Source organism: Sorex fumeus, unplaced genomic scaffold (genome assembly GCF_029834395.1).
Source record: "Sorex fumeus unplaced genomic scaffold, SorFum_2.1 ptg000013l, whole genome shotgun sequence".
NCBI classification, from domain to species: domain Eukaryota; kingdom Metazoa; phylum Chordata; class Mammalia; order Eulipotyphla; family Soricidae; genus Sorex; species Sorex fumeus.
Genome location: NW_026606070.1, coordinates 32868328 through 32889369, shown reverse-complemented (window position 1 = coordinate 32889369; position 21042 = coordinate 32868328). Strand labels below are relative to the sequence as shown.

The window sequence follows — 21042 nt, the reverse complement described above, 5'->3', positions numbered from 1 at the left end:
TTGACTTCTCAACTCCTTACTAAGCTTGTAATGCTGAAACTTGTAATATTTCCTATTTTTAATTCCAAAAAAAAATTTTACTATTTATAAAGAATAAAAGCTTGTACAATTTATGAAGCATCAAACTAGTCTGTAACAAAAACAAATTTAAGATTAATAGGCATTTTTTTTAAAAAGCATGAATGCTCAAAAAAATTAATTCCCAACTTAAACCTAAATAAAACACTTTAAAAAGTCCACATTACCATAATGCCCAAAAGGAAAGAAAGGGAGGGATGGAGGGAGAAAGAGAGAGAGGAAAAGTGCCCGACATAGAGGTAGATGCAGGGAAGGGGGGTGGGAGAGAAACTGGGACATCGGTGGTGGGAATCATACACTGGCATTATATGACTGAAATCCAACCATGAACATCTTTGTAGCTGTGTGTCTCACTGTGAGTCAATAAAAAAAATTAATTTGCAGTTAGAATTAAGCAGGGAAAGTACTCTACATTTCTTCCTTTCGAGTTATACTAGAAAATCTAGACCTCTAGAGTCTAGGGGACACAAAGAGGACCTTAAGATATACTATAAAGAATTCTGGATTATAAAAAAGACACCAACTGAAATAATTTTTGTAAAGCAAGTATTCTTCAGTCCACTTACCTACATTCCACATATAAATTTGTGATCTTGCAATGACATTTTATTCTAAGCATCTGAACACAAGGAGGACATTCTCCAGGGTGACATGGTAAAACACATGGATGAGGACAACCTGGCGGCCGTGACTTAGAGCACCCTTCTTCACACTGAAGGCATTCTGGGCCAGACTGACAAACAATGAAGGAGATAAGACACATAAGTACAAAAGGCTAGCATTTCTATATTCTGAAGTTAAAAAATTTATATTTCTAGCAAAAGAAAATACTTTGCAAGTCTTAAGACATAATTGCAACAGTGCAGGCTTCCATGCGTTTAAAAATTCAAAATGAAGATGACCATTATTCACAAAGATTTTTATTTCTACAAAGCTTATTAAACCAAACTGTGTCATCTCTAATATGGACTTGATTTCCTAAAGAATATCTACCAAACAAGGTAAATCACTTCTCAAGAAATAGTAGCAGAAAAAAAAAAATTCATTTCCACGCAACAACATGATCAGGGGCCAGAGCAATAGCAGAGCAGGTAGGGCATTGGCCTTACATGCAGACAACTCCAGTTTAATCTCTGACACCACACATGGTCCCCTGAGCCCACCAGGAGTGACAGGAATGATACCTGAGTGCAGAGTCAAGAGTAAGCCCTTGAGCACTTCTGGGTATTGTCCAAAACCAAAACCAAAAAAATTTAAAAAATGTTATCAACATCATCAACACACTGTTTAAGACTAACTAAAAATTCCCAAGGCATTTAATATTCAAAAGAAATTGCTCTCACCTTCCCTACAAGAAAACCATAGCGGGCAAAGAGGAGAAAAGACAGCAGGATATTTCAATTGATTTACAACTAAAATATATTTCAATACACTTAACATGAAATTTCATTGCTCTGGTGATATACTAATGTAACTAATATCTGGGCTGGAGCGATAGCACAGCGGGTAGGGCGTTTGCCTTGCATGCAGCCAACATGGCCGACCCGAGTTCAATTCCTCCGCCCCTCTCGGAGAGCCCAGCAAGCTACCGAGAGTATTTGATATGCCAGACACAGTAACAACAAAGTCTCCAATGGAGACGTTACTGGGCCTGCTCGAGCAAATCGATGATCAACGGGAGGGCCTTTACCTTTTTACTTTTAACTAATATCTATCTACTAAAGAAGGTTTAAGGTTATATATAGCAGAATAGATTACTTATCATACATGAGAAAAATGAAAGAACTATAGACATCGATACTAAGTTAAAAACTAAGAAAACTAATAATAATTCTAAATACAGCCACTATGACAAATTTATATCAATCAAATTCAAAGCCACATTTGACGTATAGAATTAAGAGTGGCAAATTTAAAAAATATTTTGAATTTAAAAAATATTAATTCAGCATTAATTGGCCAAGCATTGTTCTAGATACTGGAAACATGCATAATGCCAAATATTTCTGGTCTAAAGAATATACATTTAAGGGGCCAGAACGATAGTACAGCAGGGACCGACTCAGTTTTGATCCCTAGTAACCCATATGGTCCCCCAAGCACCACGAGGAGTAATTCCTGAGTGCATGAGCCAGGAGTAACCCCTAAGCATCTCTGAGTGTGACTCAAACAGCAGGTGGGGAGGGGGAGAAAACAAACCCTAAGAATATACATTTAAGTAGGTGAAAATGTCTTCATAAATGTTCTGGGGAAAAAAAAAAGGATACAAGAAGGAAGTCTGTCTGATAAAATTCATATATGACCAAAAATTGAGTCCAGTAAATCTTACAAATATGAAGTTTCAGAGAAAAGAACAAGTGCAAAAGGTCTCAGCTTTGTTATATTTAATAGCAAGAAGACAAAAATTGATAAGTAAGGAAGATGAGATTATATCACTTTTTAAGCCTAACAGGATGCTGTAAAGAATTTGAATTTTATTCTGAGTGGTTAAAATCTACTGAAGGGTTCTATGCAAGAAGATGACACCTAGCTTACATTTTTTAAACTGGCTCATGTTGACATCGAAAGAAAAAAGTGGAAGGTAACTCCAGAGGGCCAGAGAGATAAACAGTGGGTAGGACGCGTAACTTAAATGGGCCAACCAGGGTTCAATCCCTAGTACCTCATATGCTGCAAGTTTGCAAACAACACTGAATAGCAAAAGTCCATACATACATAATTAGATATGACACATAGGTGTGAGGATATATTTTATACTGTTTTCCTCTTTTACTTTTGGTGAGATTCCACCCCCCAAATTATCCTTATCACTGCTTTTCTTTTTTAGACATTCAAGAAATATTTGAATCTATGTGCCACTCTTATTTGCCATGAGCATTATATCTTTTCTATCAATCAGAGTCCAAACCACTACAGTCATTAAATAAGACAATAGAGAATTATAATAATGTTGCTAATGGTGTCAAGAGTCCAAATCACTACTTATTAAATAAGACAATAGAGAATTATGTGTTGCTATTGGTGTCAGAGTCATCACAAATAGTAACAGGGTTGACTGAACTGAGATCTCTGGGTATGGCAATGGACGAACAAAAGAGCAGAAACTAAAGTAAAAAGAGCCTGGATTCTGGTCAGTGGTAAATGCCTATTGAATAGGTGATATGTATTGAGCAAGGCTGGTGACTGTTTTTGAAGAATAACTATTTATTTAGAATGTTTGGGTCACTCACACGCAGCAATGCTTGGAAAGTCATATACAGTGCTGAGGTTAATTAAACAAGGACCACCCACAACATGTATAGCATGTGCTTATTAGCTTGTTGATCTATCTCTGATCCAGAATTAGCTTTTAATACTGTCATGCATTACAATTACCAAAGGTCAAGTGCCATGATTATATATAACTTTATATTTTGGGGGGGTTGTTGTTATAGGTCACACCTGGTAATGATCGGTGCTCATGGTTCACGCCTCAGGTCAGCCACAAGTAAATGCGTGCCTTAATCCACTGTACTATCCCTCTAGCCCCCCCAAACTTACAGATTTAATGTTACTTAATAAATAATCCTTAAAATTTTTAGCCAAGTAATGCCTGGAGTAGCTTCCAGGCCCTAGAAACACTGCTTGTGAAGAGGCCCAACCTCCCTCCAAAATATAAGATAGTATCTTAAAAATCTTAATATCTAATCTGATTGTGGTTATATAATTTACTTGGCTGGATTTTTGTTATTTAATATCTTGCAAACTGGCAATATTTAGAGATCTTTAAATGGACGATTTTACATATACACTTAAAATACTTTAAATAAATTTCACAAACCTCCCCATTCTATGCTTGGGTGATACTTCTAACCAAAGGATAGAAATGTATTAAAATTGTAAAGATCATTAATTAATCATGTCGGACTTTTAAAACAATTCAGAGAAAATACTGTGGACTGAGCTCAGAGATATGGAGAGAAGTGAAAGTGATACTATTAACGACTTCTGTATTTTTAATCATAAAAATGAAAACCTGTGTATTAACATAGTACCACAAATAAAGGGCAAATTACTATGGGTAAATACAAAGATAAAGGAAAAAACATCATGACAATAAAACTGCTTTATCTTAAGGAATGAGAGAAATGAGGGCAAGAAAAAGAAGACAAATTAAAACTAAATTAGAGCAGAAAAGTGTTTATGGTACTTTCCTGAGTGGTTAAGTATCACTCAGTTGAGTTATACATATATGAACATATATATAAGCATATATACATATCTTATTATCTAGTTCTTACGCTGGAGAACCTGGCAGGCTACCAAAAGTATCCTGCCTACACAGCAGAGTCTGGCAAACTCTCCGTGGTGTATTCAATAAGCCAAAAACCAGTAACAATGCTGGGTCTCATTTTCCTGATCTTGAAAGAGCCTCAAATGTGGCACTTTCTAATATCTAAGGGCTAGGACGAAGGAGATGTTACTGGTGCCTGCTGGAAGAAATTGATGAACTTGTTCATGGCAGTGATACAGTGATACAGTGATACAGTGATACAGATGGCAGAGATACAGTGAAATACATTCAAGTTAATGACATTACCTTGTTTTTGTTCTTGCAGGCATCAATTTCAGTTACTTTATGGCATTCTTTCATACATGTATGATTCTGACAATTTAAGATTCGTCCACAGACTCTCTTACAAGAGTAAGGTCCTACTGCATAGCATGGAAGAGGGCTCACCTTTAAAAAAAAAAAAGAAAAAGAAAAATTAGCACAATACCTCTAGTCCTATGTTTCTAAAGTCACTGTCATAATTTGAGAAGTTTTACAAAGGCCTATTACATTATAACAAATAATAATTACTAAAGTCAAACAACCTATCAAAAAATATAAATGACATAAAAGCAAAGTATTTCATCCTAAATGAAAAATTCAATATAATGGTTCTGAGGTAAGTACATAAAATAAAAGCACTGCTCAGTTTTAAACTCAGAAGACTTATGTACTACTTATATTATAAAATATTGATTTTATTATTTCTAATTATCATAGCATAGGGCTGGAGCAGTAGCACAGCGGGTAGGGCATTTGCCTTGCATACAGCCGATCAGAGCTCGATTCCTCCGCCCCTCTCGAAGAGCCCGGCAAGCTACCGAGAGTATTTAGCCCACTGGCAAAGCCTGGCAAGCTACCCATGAGGTATTCAATATGCCAAAAACAGTAATAAGAAGTCTTAGAATTTGTTGTGAGACATTACTGGTGCCCACTCGAGCAAATCAATGAACAATGGGAGGACAGTGCTACATCACAGCATAAAAACAGAATAGAAGTTTTATTTAAAACTAGTGCTTGTAAATTACCTCATGTTTTCCAAGACATTCCCTGCAAGAAAAAAACAAAATAAAAACATTGCAGACTCTCCAAAAAAACATATCTAAAGCAATGATCATCTCTCTGATAGTTTGTTGAGAAAAAATAGCACATAAGGAAATAATGCTTATGGAAGGTTACATAATACCAACTTAATATACAAATGCCAATTGTTTCCCTATATACTAGCAAATAGGGACAGGAATTAAATTAAAATCACACACTATATTAGTACACACAGAAAGAAATATTTAGGTACTCAGGATTAAATATAACACCACAAATACAGTATCTGAGAAAAATGAGAAAACTTCGAAATGTTGATGAGAGAAATCAAAGACCTGAATGAATGGAGATTCCTTATGATATAATACTGTTAAGATGTTTTTCTTCCCACCTTATCTAGATTCAACAGACTTCCGATAAAAATTCCTGCAAGTGTAGGGTAACATTGGTTTATCCTTTCTCCCTGGCTGCAGGGAGTTTAGGTTTACCAGGTATTCCAGAGGCACTCCCATTCCTCTATGTTTGGTGGAATACAGCTCTATAAAACCCTGCTCCCAGAAGAGAACAGTGCAGAGTCTCCTTCCTCCGTGCCTGACTGTCCTCACCAGGGCCCCTCGGAGGAGGGTGGGTTGAGTTTCCCTCCCCACCCGGAGTAGAACCCCGGCAGCTGAAGACCTCCAGTTCCAGCCACAGCCATGCTTAAGACCACTCTCCACAAGCCTCACGCATGAAGGAACCGGCAGAGGAACCCAGGTGTGTGGGACCTGGGGCGTAGATCTCCAAGCCTTCTCGGATTGGGACTGGGCCTCCTCCACCCAGATCCCCCATCTTCCAGTATGTAGGCGTTACACCCACCAACTGCCCCCCACCCCAGCACCGTGTAATCCCATCAATAGCCAAGACCTAAAGACTAAAACACCTGCTCCAGAAATGCAGCCGCGCAACATCTTATTATGTGGTTCTTACTCTGGAAAACCTGGCAAAAGTATCCTGCCCACACGGCAGAGTCTGGCAAACTCCCCATGGCGTATTCAATATGCCAAAAACCAGTAACAATGATGGGTCTCATTCTCCTGACCCTGAAAGAGCCTCAAATGTGGCATTTCTTAAAATCTCAGGGCTAGGAGGAAGGAGACATAACTGGGGCCTGCTGGAGGCAATTGATGAATAACAGGATGACAGTGATACAGTGATAGCTCTAAACATTTTAGGCTTAACACTAGTTTATCCCTTCTCCCTGGCTGCAGGGAGTTTAGGTTTATTGGGTTACACCCATCACAATACTCCTGAGGCACTCCCATTCCTCTGTATTTATCTTTAACCTCTTCCCTGTGCTCTCTTCCACAACCAGTTAATCACCATTTTCCCCTAAGCAGTGCCTGTGACTTGTAAAGCCAAATTCCTCAGAAATCTCTGATTTGTTAGTGAAATATTGCTTTTCTCCTTCCCTTCTCTTATGTTCTCTTATAGTTTACTTCAGAGCAATGTCCTTTTTGTATAGACACAGGAACACAGTTAAGCTATGCTTCTGTAACTTGGAAGTTAATTGATTCTGAATAATAATTCACTCCTGGGCATCTGTTTTCTTGACTCAAGCTTCAGTTGCCCTTAGTTCCTAGCAACCCAAAAGCAGGGTCCCAATCAGGGACTGGATGGACCCAGGTAAAGTTGTGAGCTACCATATCTACCCCCCAAACTAGGAGCATATTCTAGTCAAATGCAAAGAAAAGGCTATTTGAAATTTAGTAATAACTATTTAATCCAATGATCTCAAGTAAAATAAGACATAGATGTTAATCTTACTGCAAGCACCTCAAAGTTACTGACTACAGTGCCTATGAATCCAAACATCAGTTTCTCTTCTTTTGCTGCTCTTTATGAGAAAATCTAGGTTACTGCTAATCACTAATAATGTAAATCTAGTATAAGACACCATAGGCAACTTGGTCTCTCGTAATCATACCATGAGACTGGTTGAATATATACATAATGTGGTGCAGAGCTAGCTAAGAGGTCAAAGACATGTATCTCTGAGTTCTAGCATGGCCCAGAGCTCTGCTTGACAGCCTCTCCTTCCCAAACCCCCACCACACCCATTCCCCATACACAAATATTTAAAAAAAAAATGGAAGTGAAAACTATTAACTGTAAAGAAACCAAGAGCCCACACTTTAAAAGACCAATAGAAACAAGACATTTTCAATATTTAATTGGGAATTTTAGTTATAAAAAACAGTCCCCCCCCCCTCCTACTTTACATGTCACTTTTCAATATGTTCTATTTCTTCTCTTGCAGTTTTCGTAACATTACTGAAAGTATCAACTGTGCCTGGATTTCCTATTACTCTAAGTTTCACTCCTTACAACTCATTTCAAATCATTTCTGGGTCATCCAAGAAACAACCTGCTTCCACTTTAAACGGGTACCTCAAAAACTCTCTCTCCAAAATCCCTTTCTAAAACCTCTTTTTCTCTTTCCCAAAGTTTACAGACTCAGTCTCAATCAAGAAGATTTTAATATTTAGGTATCAAAGGTATATTATTGTAATTATAAACACAAGTTTCAGCAAAAGCTTTAGGAAGAACATCCAACTCCAACTGGAGAAAAGACTTTAAAAATTAAAAAAAATTAAACAAAAGCAAGCACTAGAAAAGGTTTTTAAACATTATGGAAAAACATATTTTGAAGAAATTGGGGCTGAAGACAGAAAACAGTTGAGGGAAAATTATTTTACAGGCTAAGGTCGACATAATGATAAATAAAATGCGGAGAAGGTGAATTTAGATACATGAACTGTATCAACAGATTTTTTTAAGTGAAAATTCTAATGCTTACATAGGAATAGGAACTTGACATGGAGGACAAGGCAAAGCAGTCTGAATAAACGCTGGCTCAGAGGGCTGTTCCCAAGGAACTGTAGGCTGGTGCTACAAGTAAAATACAAATTAATTTTAAATCACAGGGATTTAATGATATGGTTACTGTAAGAATCTAAACAGTAGCTTCATTTATTCCATGTGGAAGCAGCTTAACATTTTTTTTAAGTAATCAACAAATTATATTTACTGAAATATTTATTCTACCCATTGCCTCTCATTACACACTGAATATTAAAAATTGAGGAAAGCCAAGATTTTTAATGGCAGAGCAAAAGCTCTGTAGCCTTGTTCACTTCACATAAACCAAAAGAATTGAGTAAGAAACAGAACCCTAAAGTTATCTCCCTAGCATCCACTAAAATTCTGAACACACAAGTTAAGAATTCACTATAATCAAATATGTGGTAACTATGATTCTAGGCCATGAAAGACTCCCAAATTCATCACTATCATTATTACAACATGATTATCACACTGCGTTTGCAAACATTTCTTTACTGGCTTTTCTCCTTTTCTAAAATATACGATCCTTAGAGCACATCATATTTACTACCAGAGAGCATACACTCAGTAAATACTCAATCACTGTTTGTTGAATGACTATCTAAATTAGGAAAATATAACATATACCAAATTCTGTTCCTTAATAATATTCCCTTACCTTGCCAGTTTGCTTTATTAGAGCTTGGTCATGACAAGGAGCAGGACATAAATGACCACATTTCTCCAAAACTTTTTGGCAAGACTGATGACAAGGTGGACAAGGGCCAAAGTGACAGCGATGTTTTTCTTGACTTGCATGATGGCAAGTTGAAGGTTGACTAAATCAAAGTATAATTTTCAAAATTACATTTTCTCATCTAATAATTATATTTAAAGTGTAATGTCTTATATTTATTTTCGTTTCATACCCCCAAAAAAGCACTCTATGAATATTACTTTTGTTTTTGTTTGGGGGCAACACCCAGTGGTGCCCTGGACTCTAGCTCTTCACACTCAGGGATCACACCTGGTGGGATTTGGGAGATCATAAGGAGAGCAGGGAACTGAACCTCGGTCTGTTGCATGCAAGATAAGCACCAAATTTGCCGTACCATCTCTCCATCTCCAAATATTAACACTTTAAAACAAAATTAAGTGGTATTCAAACTAAGTATTAAAGCAAAATTAAGTGGTATTCAAACTAAGTATCAGTATGAACTTAAATTTGTAGGACACCAGATCTAAATTTACACAAAATTGTATGCTAACCTGCACTGCTCTTTGCACTTGGGTGGTCTTGTGGTGCGTTCTCGGCCACAGGGTACGGTCACTTTTGTCTTACCACAATTACACTTCACATCAACGGTTTCTGGGCAAGGATAGCAACTGCCTGGAAAAAAAAAATCTGAAACTTAAAAATAAATTTTCTTAAAAACTCAATGTCCATCAATGCAATCAGTAAGTTCAGCACATGTACAAAAAGAAGATAACTCTAAAACAAGAATAAAGAAACTGTATGAATGATCATCACAACATAATACCGAGCCACAGAGCATACCACATAAGATTCTCTTTACGTAAAGAAAACAAAAAATTATAATGCTCCAAGTTAGGATGGTGGCTATGAAGATAAGGTGGTTTTTGAAAATGTTAATGATGTTCTGTTTAATGGGTTTTGGTTGCATAGTTAAATTCAGTTTGTGAAAATTTACCAAGCTGGGCCATGAGATAGCAAAGTTAAGGTGCATCTGTACCTAGGCTAAATTTTGATTCTCAGCACCACATGGCACCTTAAGCATTGCTAGGTGCCATCCTGGAGGCTCCCAGGCACCACCAGGTATGGCCCTGCATGCTCCCAGCACTGTCAAGGTGGTCCAGGTTTTCCCTCGTACTGACTGCAGAGCTCAAGCAGCATCACATCCTCAGGCTCTTCTACTGATCCAGTGAGCTGATGATCCAGTAACTGAGAAGAATCACTGGTTGGGGCCTGGACCTGGTGGGCTCTAGGTTGGGAGGACCCCCACCAAAACTTTATCAAGCTGAAGGTTTTTGATTAATATAGTTTTCTATAACAACACTAGTATTTCAATGGAAAGTTTTATGTTTCTTTTAAATTATTAAATTTCTACTAGAAGTAACAAATTAACATATTACTCATTCAACTACAAAACCAAAATGGGTCTAAGTCTTTGAAAAATCTAATGTTAACAATATATTCTTGGTTTATTCTCATGTAAACTTCATTCAATTATTTTCAAATAAATTCTCCCCAAACTACTACAAGGAGGAACAATCATAAACACATTATATGAAGACAACATTCCATGATCACTAACTAAACCAAATAAGGATAATACTCCCCTAAAAAACTAGAGAATTGCATCACTGAATAGATACAAAAATCCTCAAAAAAAAAAAAAAAAACCAAAACACCAAAACTTGGCAAACTGAATGCTGCATTTTATCAGAAGAATAATACATTCTGACCCAGTAAGGTTTATCCCAAGGATACATATCAATATTTGCAGCACAATAAATATAATCCATCCCACATCAACAAAAGATAATGTTTACATATAAACAGACGTTGAAAAAGCATTTTACAAGATTCAATATCCATCTGTAATAATAAAAAAGCTTCAATCAAAGTAGAAAGCTATTACCTTCAGCCTTTCAAACATATTAAAAGGTGAAAACAATATTTTCCCCAAAGATCAGAAGCAAAGTAAGAATACCCATTTTCATTAATGATATTCAAAATAGGCTAGAGAGCTATTAGGCAAGAAAGTGTGAAAGGAATCTAAATTACAAAAGAATTAAAAAGTAACTATCATTTTCAGATAGAAAATCCAAAAGATTACACACCAGAAAACCCTACTAGAAATTATAAACAAATTGGCAGTAAATAAAACCAATATATAAAGCTTACTGCATTTCTATCTGCAAACAATGAACCAGGGTGAAAAAGAAATTACAATTCCATTTACAACTGCATCATAAAGGATAAAATAGATACCTGAGAACACTATACACACAAAACTAAACACTTAAAAATAACAGGAGACACAAAGAAATGGAAAGATACTTATGTTCATGGATTTAAAAAATACTGTTAAAATGTCCATATTCCTAAATCAATATATAGTCAACATAATCCCTGTCAAAAACTTGGGTATTTATCCAGAAAATAAAGAACATATGCTTAAATTTATATATAAACACAAGTTCACAAATAAATAAAGCAATCCTGAAAGGAAAAATACTGAGGGATCAAAAGTCCTGGCTTCAAACTATCTTACAAAACGACAGAAATCAATGCAGCATAGTACTGAGCAAAAACGACAGGCACCAATAAAACAGAATAAAAAGCACAGAAATAACTTACACATATTAGGACAAAGGAGTCAAGTCCTTACAATGGAGAAAGGAGAATCTTTTTGACAGATCATAGTAGGAAAACTGGACAATCACATGCAAAAAATCAAAGTGAATCACTATTAAACATCATTTTAAAAAGTTAACTCAAAATATAATTAAAGACATATAAAATCTTTATAAAAGATAGGGGGAAAAAAACAGGTGGGGTTGGAGCAATAGTGTAAGTGTGTAGGGCATTCAACCCGCAGCATGCCATATGGTCCCATAAGCATTGCCAGGAGTAATTCCTGAGTATAAAACTAGGACTAATCCTCTGAAGACTGCCAGGTTTGGTCCAATCCCTGTGCCCCCCCTCCCAAAAAAAAGGAAGGAAAAAGAAACCCATCTCCCCTGGACTTGGACATAAAGATGTAAAAAATGTATCTGGAGACTCAACTTCAGTGGGAAGGGAAACAAAAATAAAGACTATATCAAATTTCAATTCTTTTACAAAGAAAACTAGCACAAAAACAAATGAGCAACCTAGAAAAGGGGAGATTTTGCACATTATACGTCCAACAAAGATATTTATATTATATAGATTCATACAACTTAACAAACAAATCTAATCACAAATGGTGCAAGGGGCCAGAGATACACCCTAGGGTGTATATGCATATTATATATATTTTCAACCCTAGTTCAATCCCAAGTACCTGAGGCTCCCCTGAATATTACCAGATATAAATATAGGGCTAGAGGCCCCAAAGCACTTCTGGGTGTGACTCTCAGGCGCATTTCCCCCTGAGCACTACCAAAGTGACCCAGGTAATCCCCAGCACCACAGGAAACTGTGTCCTCAAGCCCTCTTACTGAACTTCCAACCCAGATGGCCGATAATTACCAGGAGGGCCCCCAGGTTCCCCTGAGAACCACTTGAGAGGCGCGTCCACCCTACTCTCCAAATTGGAAAGAAATCTAGACACTTCTCCAAAGAAGCAATATGGATGCCCCATACAAACACCAGATAACCTCACCTCTAGCCACGATCCAGAGACTCCTTGTCTTTCTCTCTCAGAAGAGAGCATAAAACAACTCTGCCCAATAGCCATGCCACCGGACTCCATGCCCCGCTGTTTCATTTGTGGCACCCCGGAGCGGGGAGGGTGAGACCCCTCTTCCGCCCCAAGGAATCCAGCCCTGGCAGCCAAAAACCTCCAGAACTCAAGCACCACCATGCTAACGGCTGCTCTCCACATGCTCGGACATGCCTCACCCACGAAAGAACCCACACAACTCAAATTTCAAGAGTAGCACATAACATTTGATGGTGTTTAAAGTAGAATGCGACCAATCTTAGAGAGAAATATACTCTTACAGATTGCGTGCGCGCGCGTGTGTGTGTGTGTGTGTGTGTGTGTGTGTGTGTGTGTGTGCATATAAAAGCATACAAGGCTCAGGGGTTGGGGTACAGTGGGTAGGGCATTTTTGCCTTGCACACGGCTGACTTTGGTTCAATTCCCAGCATCCTATACGGTCCCCAGAACACAACCAGGAGTAATTCCTGAGTGCTGAGCCAGGAGAAACCCCTAAGCATCACTGGGGGTGACCCAAAAAGCAAAATAATAATAATAATAATAATAATATTTTTTAAAAATTTATTATTGTCTAGTTCTTGCTCTTGGAGAACCTGGCAGGCTACTGAGAGTATCCGTATCCTGCCCACACGGCAGAGCCTGGCAAGCTCCCCATGGTGTATTCGATATGCCAAAACCCAGTAACAATGATGGGTCTCATTCCCCTTACCCTGAAAGAGCCCCCAATGTGGCACTTGCTAAAATCTCAGGGCAGGAACAAATGGAGACGTTACTGGTGCCTGCCTGAGGAAATCGATGAACAACGGGATGACAGTGATAGTTAATTAGAAAAATTAAAAAAAAAAAAGCACACAAGGCTCAACCTTTAACATGTTAGTAATCTCTTATAAAAGGGCTTAATGGCCCTTGGGTGAAATACAACAATCTTCATACACTTTCTTCTAAGGAAACTTTTCTGGAGCATTTTCAGCGGTTTAATCATAACAAACAATAGCACTGTAGCATTGTAGCACTTTAGTCCCGTTGTTCATCAATTTGCTCGAGCGGGTACCAGTCACGTCTCCATTGTGTGACTTGTTACTGTTTTTGGCATACTGACTATGCCACGGGGAGCTTGCCAGGCTCTGCTGTGCGGGCAGAATACTCTCGGTAGCTTGCCGGGCTCTCTGCGAGGCACGGAAGAATCGAACCCAGATCGGCCGCATGTAAGGCAAATGCCCTACCTGCTATGCTATCACTCCAGTCCCCATAACAAACAGTACAAAATAAATTATTTTGGTTCTGCTTTGGGGCAGGGATTGGAATTCGTGATGAAAACATCCGAAATATGATGGTGGGAAGGAGGTGTAATGGTGGTGAGATTGGTGCTCGAATATTAAATGTAATCAAATGTATTTATAAAAATAAAATTAAATTTAAAAAAAGCAAAGAATAACCTATAGATTGGAACAAGTGTTGGTAAGATATGGATAAAAAGGAACTATGGACACTGTGACTGAGCATGTAAACTAGTACTGCCTCTATGGAAAACAGCATTGTTTCCTTATTACTAGAAAACTGAAACAGAACCAAGGATATGGCTCAAGTGAAAAAAGCACAAGATTAGCACATCACTGGTACAAGGTCACCTCAACGACCTCCAGATAAACCCTTGGTGACCCTTGAGCACTACCAGGAGTGGCCGCATGTCTAAGAACACTGGGCATCACCCCCTATTAAAAATAAACAGATGATAATATAAATATCATATGCTACAGCAATACCATTCCCAGACATCAACCAAAAGAATATGAAAGTACCATTCAAAAAGACACATTTGAATTACTACATTTGTAGCCACATTATTCATAACAGCCCAAACAAGGACTAAACCTAAATGCCCATTGACAAAAGACTGGATAAATGTGGTATATATACTCACTTTGTTAAACACAAAATATTAAATACTAAGCATTTCAAAATGTGAAGTTGTGATTTTTTTCAGACAACAGGGATGGAACTTGAGGTGATAATTCTAAGCAAAATAACTCAGAGAGCGAAAGGTACTTACCAGACAGTTTTCCTCATATGTAGAATATAAACTACATCAAATGAACTGATTAAATACAATACAAACCCTCAGACTTTAGAATATACAGATGAATACATAGGGGTAAAGAGAAATGACGGAGTAATGACTTTGTAGTATAATGCCCTACAACATCAGTGGTCCCATGAGACTTATATGCTGTACCCCTCCAATATTATAGTATTATAAACCAATAGTAAAGCAATAAAATGTGCACGAAAAATTAAAATGAGAAACTAAATACATTTAAAAACAAAGGAGGGAGAAATCTGACAACAATAATTAAAAATGTATTAACTTTCAGTTGCAATATAAATAGCAAGGTCATAAACAGTTAACACTGCTGTATGAAAGTTGTTAAAGTATGTATATTTTTAAGAGTTCTCATCACAATGTTTTTTAAATCTAAGATGATAAATATTAACTATACTTATTAATCATTTTATAATACCTGTTAACTCGTATGCTATATATCTTATACATAATGCTGTATGTCAATTTTACATCACTGTAAAACAAAAATGCTATATATCCCAATAAAACTCAAAAAAAAAGAAAAGCCTACATGAGAAATGCTGGGACGAATAAGCAAATAACATGGTGTCAAAGAAACTTTCATATTTAAGAGATAGACCTATATTCTACTGCTTTAAAGGTATTTTCCAGACTAAGTCAATAAATAATTGTCTTTAGCTTTAATTTCCATGTCCATGAAATCATAGTATTTGCAACTGCTCTACCTTCTCAAAGTTAAGGTGAATAACAAGGAAATGAATTTGGAAGTTCTTCATCAACTACACAGTATTATGTATATATAAAATTATTTTTAAATTTTACCTCTGTGGCAAACAGATGGACACTTATGGTTTCTACATCCTAAAGTCCGTCCACAATTTTGATCACAAGGTGGACAGTTCCCAGGACAACACTAAAGAAAAAGCAATATATAAAGAAAAAGTAACTTGATAACCATAGATTAATATGAATTTAGTTACTAATAACTCAAAGAATTCATTAAAAGCAAAAGACACTTGTTTGCACTAAGGAATAAAAATCAATGTAGTATCTACATTTTTATGTTAAACAGATATGCTGTATAAGCCTAAATATGCAGGAACAAAATTTAAGGAAATCAGCTAATTTTTCTTGTCCTTCAGTTAATTATTCCATAATTTGTAACATTCCCATAGAATGTTTTGATTTCCACTTATTTTTGCCAGATTGACATTAACCAAAGGGTCAATCTAGTTAAGTTCAGATGAATAATTATAATCTGAGCATTTTTTAAATTAAATCCAGTTTAGAAATCTGTATGGCAAATCATAATGCCCAAAAGTCCTTCATAAAGGCGGGGGATGGGGGTGCGGAGATAGTGGGAGGGGAAACTGGGGACATTGCTGGTGGGAAATGTAAGGGTGTGAAGGGATGGGTGTTGGAACATTATATGACTGAAACTCAATCATAAACAATGTTGCAATTGTGTATTTCACTGTGATTAAATAAAATAAATGAGTGAATTTTTTAAAAAAATTTAAAATTTTTAAAAAAAGAAAAAAACTTAAAACTAGTTTCATGTTTTGTGACTATTTTCACAGCCTGGAATCAGAAATTAACTGAAGGAAAGAAGTAGAGAAAAGTCATTTGTTTCTAGCTTTCTTAATGCTCTTATTTACTGAGCAATACACCTATAACTATGCCCCTTTTCATTCATAAAGGACATCTAACTTAAACCCATCATTCTTTCCTACCTCCACTCTTCTCATCTATCCACACTTAAGGAAGGTAACACAAACTATAATAGTTTTAAAAATACTTAGTTTTAATTTGTTTGCAATAAGTTTCAACGCATAAGAAGTTCAAGCAAAACATATTAAACAGGAACTAAAAACTAGAAGAGTTCAATTAGACAAATATTAGCCAATAACATGCACCTGTCATTTTGCCAGTGACAGCACAGGAAAAGATTGTTAACCATGACTTACAAAGACATTCTTGACTCTGATCATAATGGAATCACAATGACAAGATTGATTTTTTTGCCTCAAACAACTAGAAATTCAGAAAAAATATATGAAACAACAGTTTATTTGACATTAGGAAGTTCTATACAACGGCATAGCAATCCTATGAGAAAAAAATGAGGTGAGTTTACAGTAACTCTAGTTTATACCTGGAGGCTTCCAGGATGCAGCACAAGGAGGAAGACCCACACAAGTTGAGTCTGGTGGTATCACACACCGGAGCAGACAAAACTCATAGCTCAGAGACCACTGTGACTAGATTTTGTGGGAAGTAGTAATAATACAGACATGCACAGGAATCAAGTATAGAACTTAAAAGAATCACTACTCTAGTGGTGGGGTCAAAGTAGTCTAGATGAAAAGGTGGTCTAGTCACAACTACCAAAGCCACAAAGGATCAAATGTTTTCTATGTCAGCACTTCAATTTTTTTTATACTTTGCAGACCAGCACCTGTCTGCCTACCGGTGCACATTATAACCACGACATAGACCACTGGTTTTAACTATCTATATCAGAAAACTAGCACTGGTACAGGGACTGGTCTAGGCCAGGACTGGAGAAAAAAAAAGAAAAGAAATCCAAAATTACATAAGAGAAGCACTAAAAATGATTGACCTGATAATCAATATAAGATTACTTTTTCTTATTGTTTCAAATGATTTAAAAATATATGACTTCTTAAAGTAAAATTTTACATTTGTTTGGGATTCATACAAAAATATAAAGTATATGAGAATAGGATAAAAGAGTTTGAAACTACTGAAAAAACAATCAGCTAAAAGAAAAAAAGAGGACAAAAAAAATCAGCAAATAGAAAAGAACAAAAAGATAAGTTTAATTCAACATATTAAAGATGAAAAAAATCAAAGTGGTTTATACCTGAATTACATTAAGAAAAACTGTCAGTTTTAACTAATATCTAAAGGCTATTTTTAAGAAGTCTACTGTAAAATAAAAGAATGTTTACCATGTTAACACTAAGGAAGAAAGCTAAAGTTACCATACCTCAAACCATTCAATATATTAAGAACAAGAAATCTTATTAGATAATTCATAATAAAAGGAACTGAAACATGCAATTTTACTGAGTCAAGTCTCTAAAATTTGAACAGAAATCAAGTCTGTTCCAAACAGTATCCAAACTATTACTCTATCCAGATAGTATTATAACTATAACTCTAATACTACTATGATGTTATAAAGTCAGAAAATAGAGCCCAAAGCCAATGAAAAAGGATTATACACAGGTCAAACAGTAGTTTTAAATCCATGTTAAGATTTAATGCTAATATATCCAGATTTTTAAAAATATTTCACCTGGAAAGCAAAAGTAACACCTGATTACTTAAGCATCAAGTCAAGGGTCAAGGTGGTACTTATTACAGTCCCAAAATATGATTAAAATAAAATTTTTTTTTTTTTTGCTTTTTGGGTCACACCTGGCGATGCACAGGGGTTACTCCTGGCACTGCACTCAGGAGTTACCCCTAGCAGTGCTCAGGGGACCATATGGGATGCTGGGGATTGAACCCAGGTCGGCCGCGTGCAAGGCAAATGCCCTACCTGCTGTGCTATCTCTCCAGCCCCTAAAAAAAATTTTTTTTTGAATGAACTTCAACACTTATAATACAGACCTTTCTCCTACACTGATGCTTCTGGCAGTCACGCATCTTCACACACTTGGTTTCACACAGGTAAGGTTTATGACATGGCATTCGCTTTGTGTGCTTCCCACAGCGACACTGCTTTTCCACTTCCTAGAAGAATCAGATAAGTCACACATGACTGACCTGTTGATTCAATTGTTTTTCACATTAGCATCTAGAACTACTGAAAAATGAAGGACAAAGTTTTAAAGCAAATTTATATAAAAGACAACCAAAAATGCAAAATTTCCTCAAGTATTTGTTTGCAGTATACTTTGTATCCAAAATGGCTTCAGAGAGACTTCCATTACTAAATTTTGTATAATAAATATTAAGGCAATATACACACTGAAGTCGCTTATACTGCAACCATACTATATATACTATATATATATATACTATACTATAAAATCTGCACATCCTGTCTCAGGAAAGCAAAGAAGCTAGATAACTAATATGAATAAAACCAGAATGAAATACATAGCCTTAAAATTGCAATTTAGTCTAGGTATTATGTCTTTCCACCATCAGTAAGTATAATTTATCATTGCTTTGAATATCTTCTGGGGACAAACTACTGCACACTCTACTGAGAACATTGAAAGTTTTACCAAACAAAATCAAAAAAGAAGATAATTTAGATATGCTTGCTGGTGTAACTGCTTCATCACTATAAATATTAGATCACTAAACTCTTATCAATCATGACATAAATTTTCATGACAGTAATGGAAACAATTACAAAACAACTACATTTGACAATACAGACTGCTCTTAAAAGCAATTATTAAAGGATATGACTAACTTGTCTACATGTTTCACAAGGACCTCGGTGACAACGCTGTGAACATCTGTGGATTCCACATTCAAGCACTTTGTCACAACTATCTCCACAAGTTGGTACATCTTCGGTACAAGGCAAAGAAAACTCTAAAAGCAGACAAAAATTCAATGTTAATAAGATAATTATTACAAAGCACCAACAACGTGCCATGTTTTTTAAATTGAGAATGACAGCCCTCTCAAACCTTTTCTAACAGCATGCATAAAACCATATCAAAATGGACTAACAACTTTCACATCAGACCTGAATCCATAAGTTACATTGAGGAAAATAGGCAAAATTCTCTATGACACTGAAGCTAGAGGCTTCTTTAAAGAGTCCATACCATTAGCCAAGCAAACAGAAGCTAAGATAAACAAACAGGGCTACATTCAATTAAGAAGCTTCTGTACCTCAAAGGATACAATGACCAAAATACAAAGACACCCTATAGGCTTAGAGAAAATATATGACCACCACTCATCTGGTAAAGGGCTAATATTCAAAAATACATAAAGCACTAAAGAACAAGAAAAAACCATCAAAAACTAGGGAAAAGAGATGAACAGAAAATTTCTCAGAGGAGAAACACAACAGCCAAAAGGTATATGAAAAAAATGTTCTATATCACTAATCCTCAGGGAAATGTGAATCAAAGCAACAATGAGATCTAATCTCATCCCAAAGAGGCACACACCAAAGAGGACAAAAACAATCAGTGTTAGTATAGATGTGGGGAAAAAAGGGAACCTCATTCACTGCTGGTGGGAATACTGACTGGTCTAGCCTTTTTGGAAAATAATATGGACACTCCTTAAAAATCTAGGAACTGTGGATTCATATGACTCAGTGATTCCACCTATTGTAATATAACCCCTAACATCTGCAAAATGTATGCTTATTTTTAATGATAGGGGTCACTACCAGGGATGCTGTGGGGAGGAGGGTAGAGTGGGATCCCAGCCATACCAGGCTCCCAGGTGTGATTAAGATACCCAGAACATAGTAGTGCTAGGGGCCCCCGGGGCCACATTCAGCAGTACTGAGGGGATCATGTGGTGCCAGCTATCAAACTTGGGTATCAAGTGCAGGGCATTTACTTCAGCCCTTAAACCCTTTTAGGATATGCCCCAGACTCCAACGATTACATTTTTAAAAGAGAACATGACATGACATTTGACAAGTTACCACTTTAGAGAAAACACACTTTTATGAGGTAACTACTTCAAAAATCTTAAAGAAAGAGGAAGAAAATTTCTGAAGAATTTTATAATTTAGGAAATTATAATTCAAAAGAATTTTTTTTTTTTACTTTTTGGGTCACACCCAGCAAGGCACAAGGATTGCTCTGCGCTCAGGAATTACCCCGGCGGTGCTCAGGGAACCATATGGGATGCTGGGAATTGGACCCAGGTCAGCCACGTGCAAGGCAAACGCCCTACCTGCTGTGCTATTTCTCCAGCCCCAAATTATTTTATAATTTAGGAAATTATTTCAAGAAAATTGCTTGTAACTATATAGGATTAAAAAAAGCATAGATTTAAAAGCATTATGAAACTTGAGTATACTTATAACAATTGTTGACAATAATCTTAAAATCATGGTTGCTGGATCATTGTTCTTCTCTTCCTTCAGAAGAATGAGGGAGAGGATACAGTCTATTCAGACTGAGATTATTCATCTCAGTTAAAAAAAAACATAGAAAATGAAATAAAAAATAAAAAGTATGGAT

At 36.4% G+C, this 21042-nt stretch overlaps 1 protein-coding gene across 1 annotated transcript in view; it reads right to left on the bottom strand.

The window, feature by feature from the left end:
• The window catches only part of NFXL1 (nuclear transcription factor, X-box binding like 1), a 56115-nt gene that overhangs the window by 15702 nt on the left and 19371 nt on the right, over positions 1 to 21042 (bottom strand). Inside the window, exons 11-19 of the mRNA XM_056111220.1 lie at positions 19293 to 19417; positions 18476 to 18598; positions 15656 to 15746; positions 9566 to 9686; positions 8976 to 9135; positions 8271 to 8362; positions 5419 to 5440; positions 4658 to 4798; positions 645 to 811 (exon numbers count right to left, since the gene is read on the bottom strand). Of these exons, the coding sequence (XP_055967195.1) occupies positions 645 to 811; positions 4658 to 4798; positions 5419 to 5440; positions 8271 to 8362; positions 8976 to 9135; positions 9566 to 9686; positions 15656 to 15746; positions 18476 to 18598; positions 19293 to 19417 (1042 nt within the window). The remainder of the gene's footprint in view (positions 1 to 644; positions 812 to 4657; positions 4799 to 5418; positions 5441 to 8270; positions 8363 to 8975; positions 9136 to 9565; positions 9687 to 15655; positions 15747 to 18475; positions 18599 to 19292; positions 19418 to 21042) is intronic.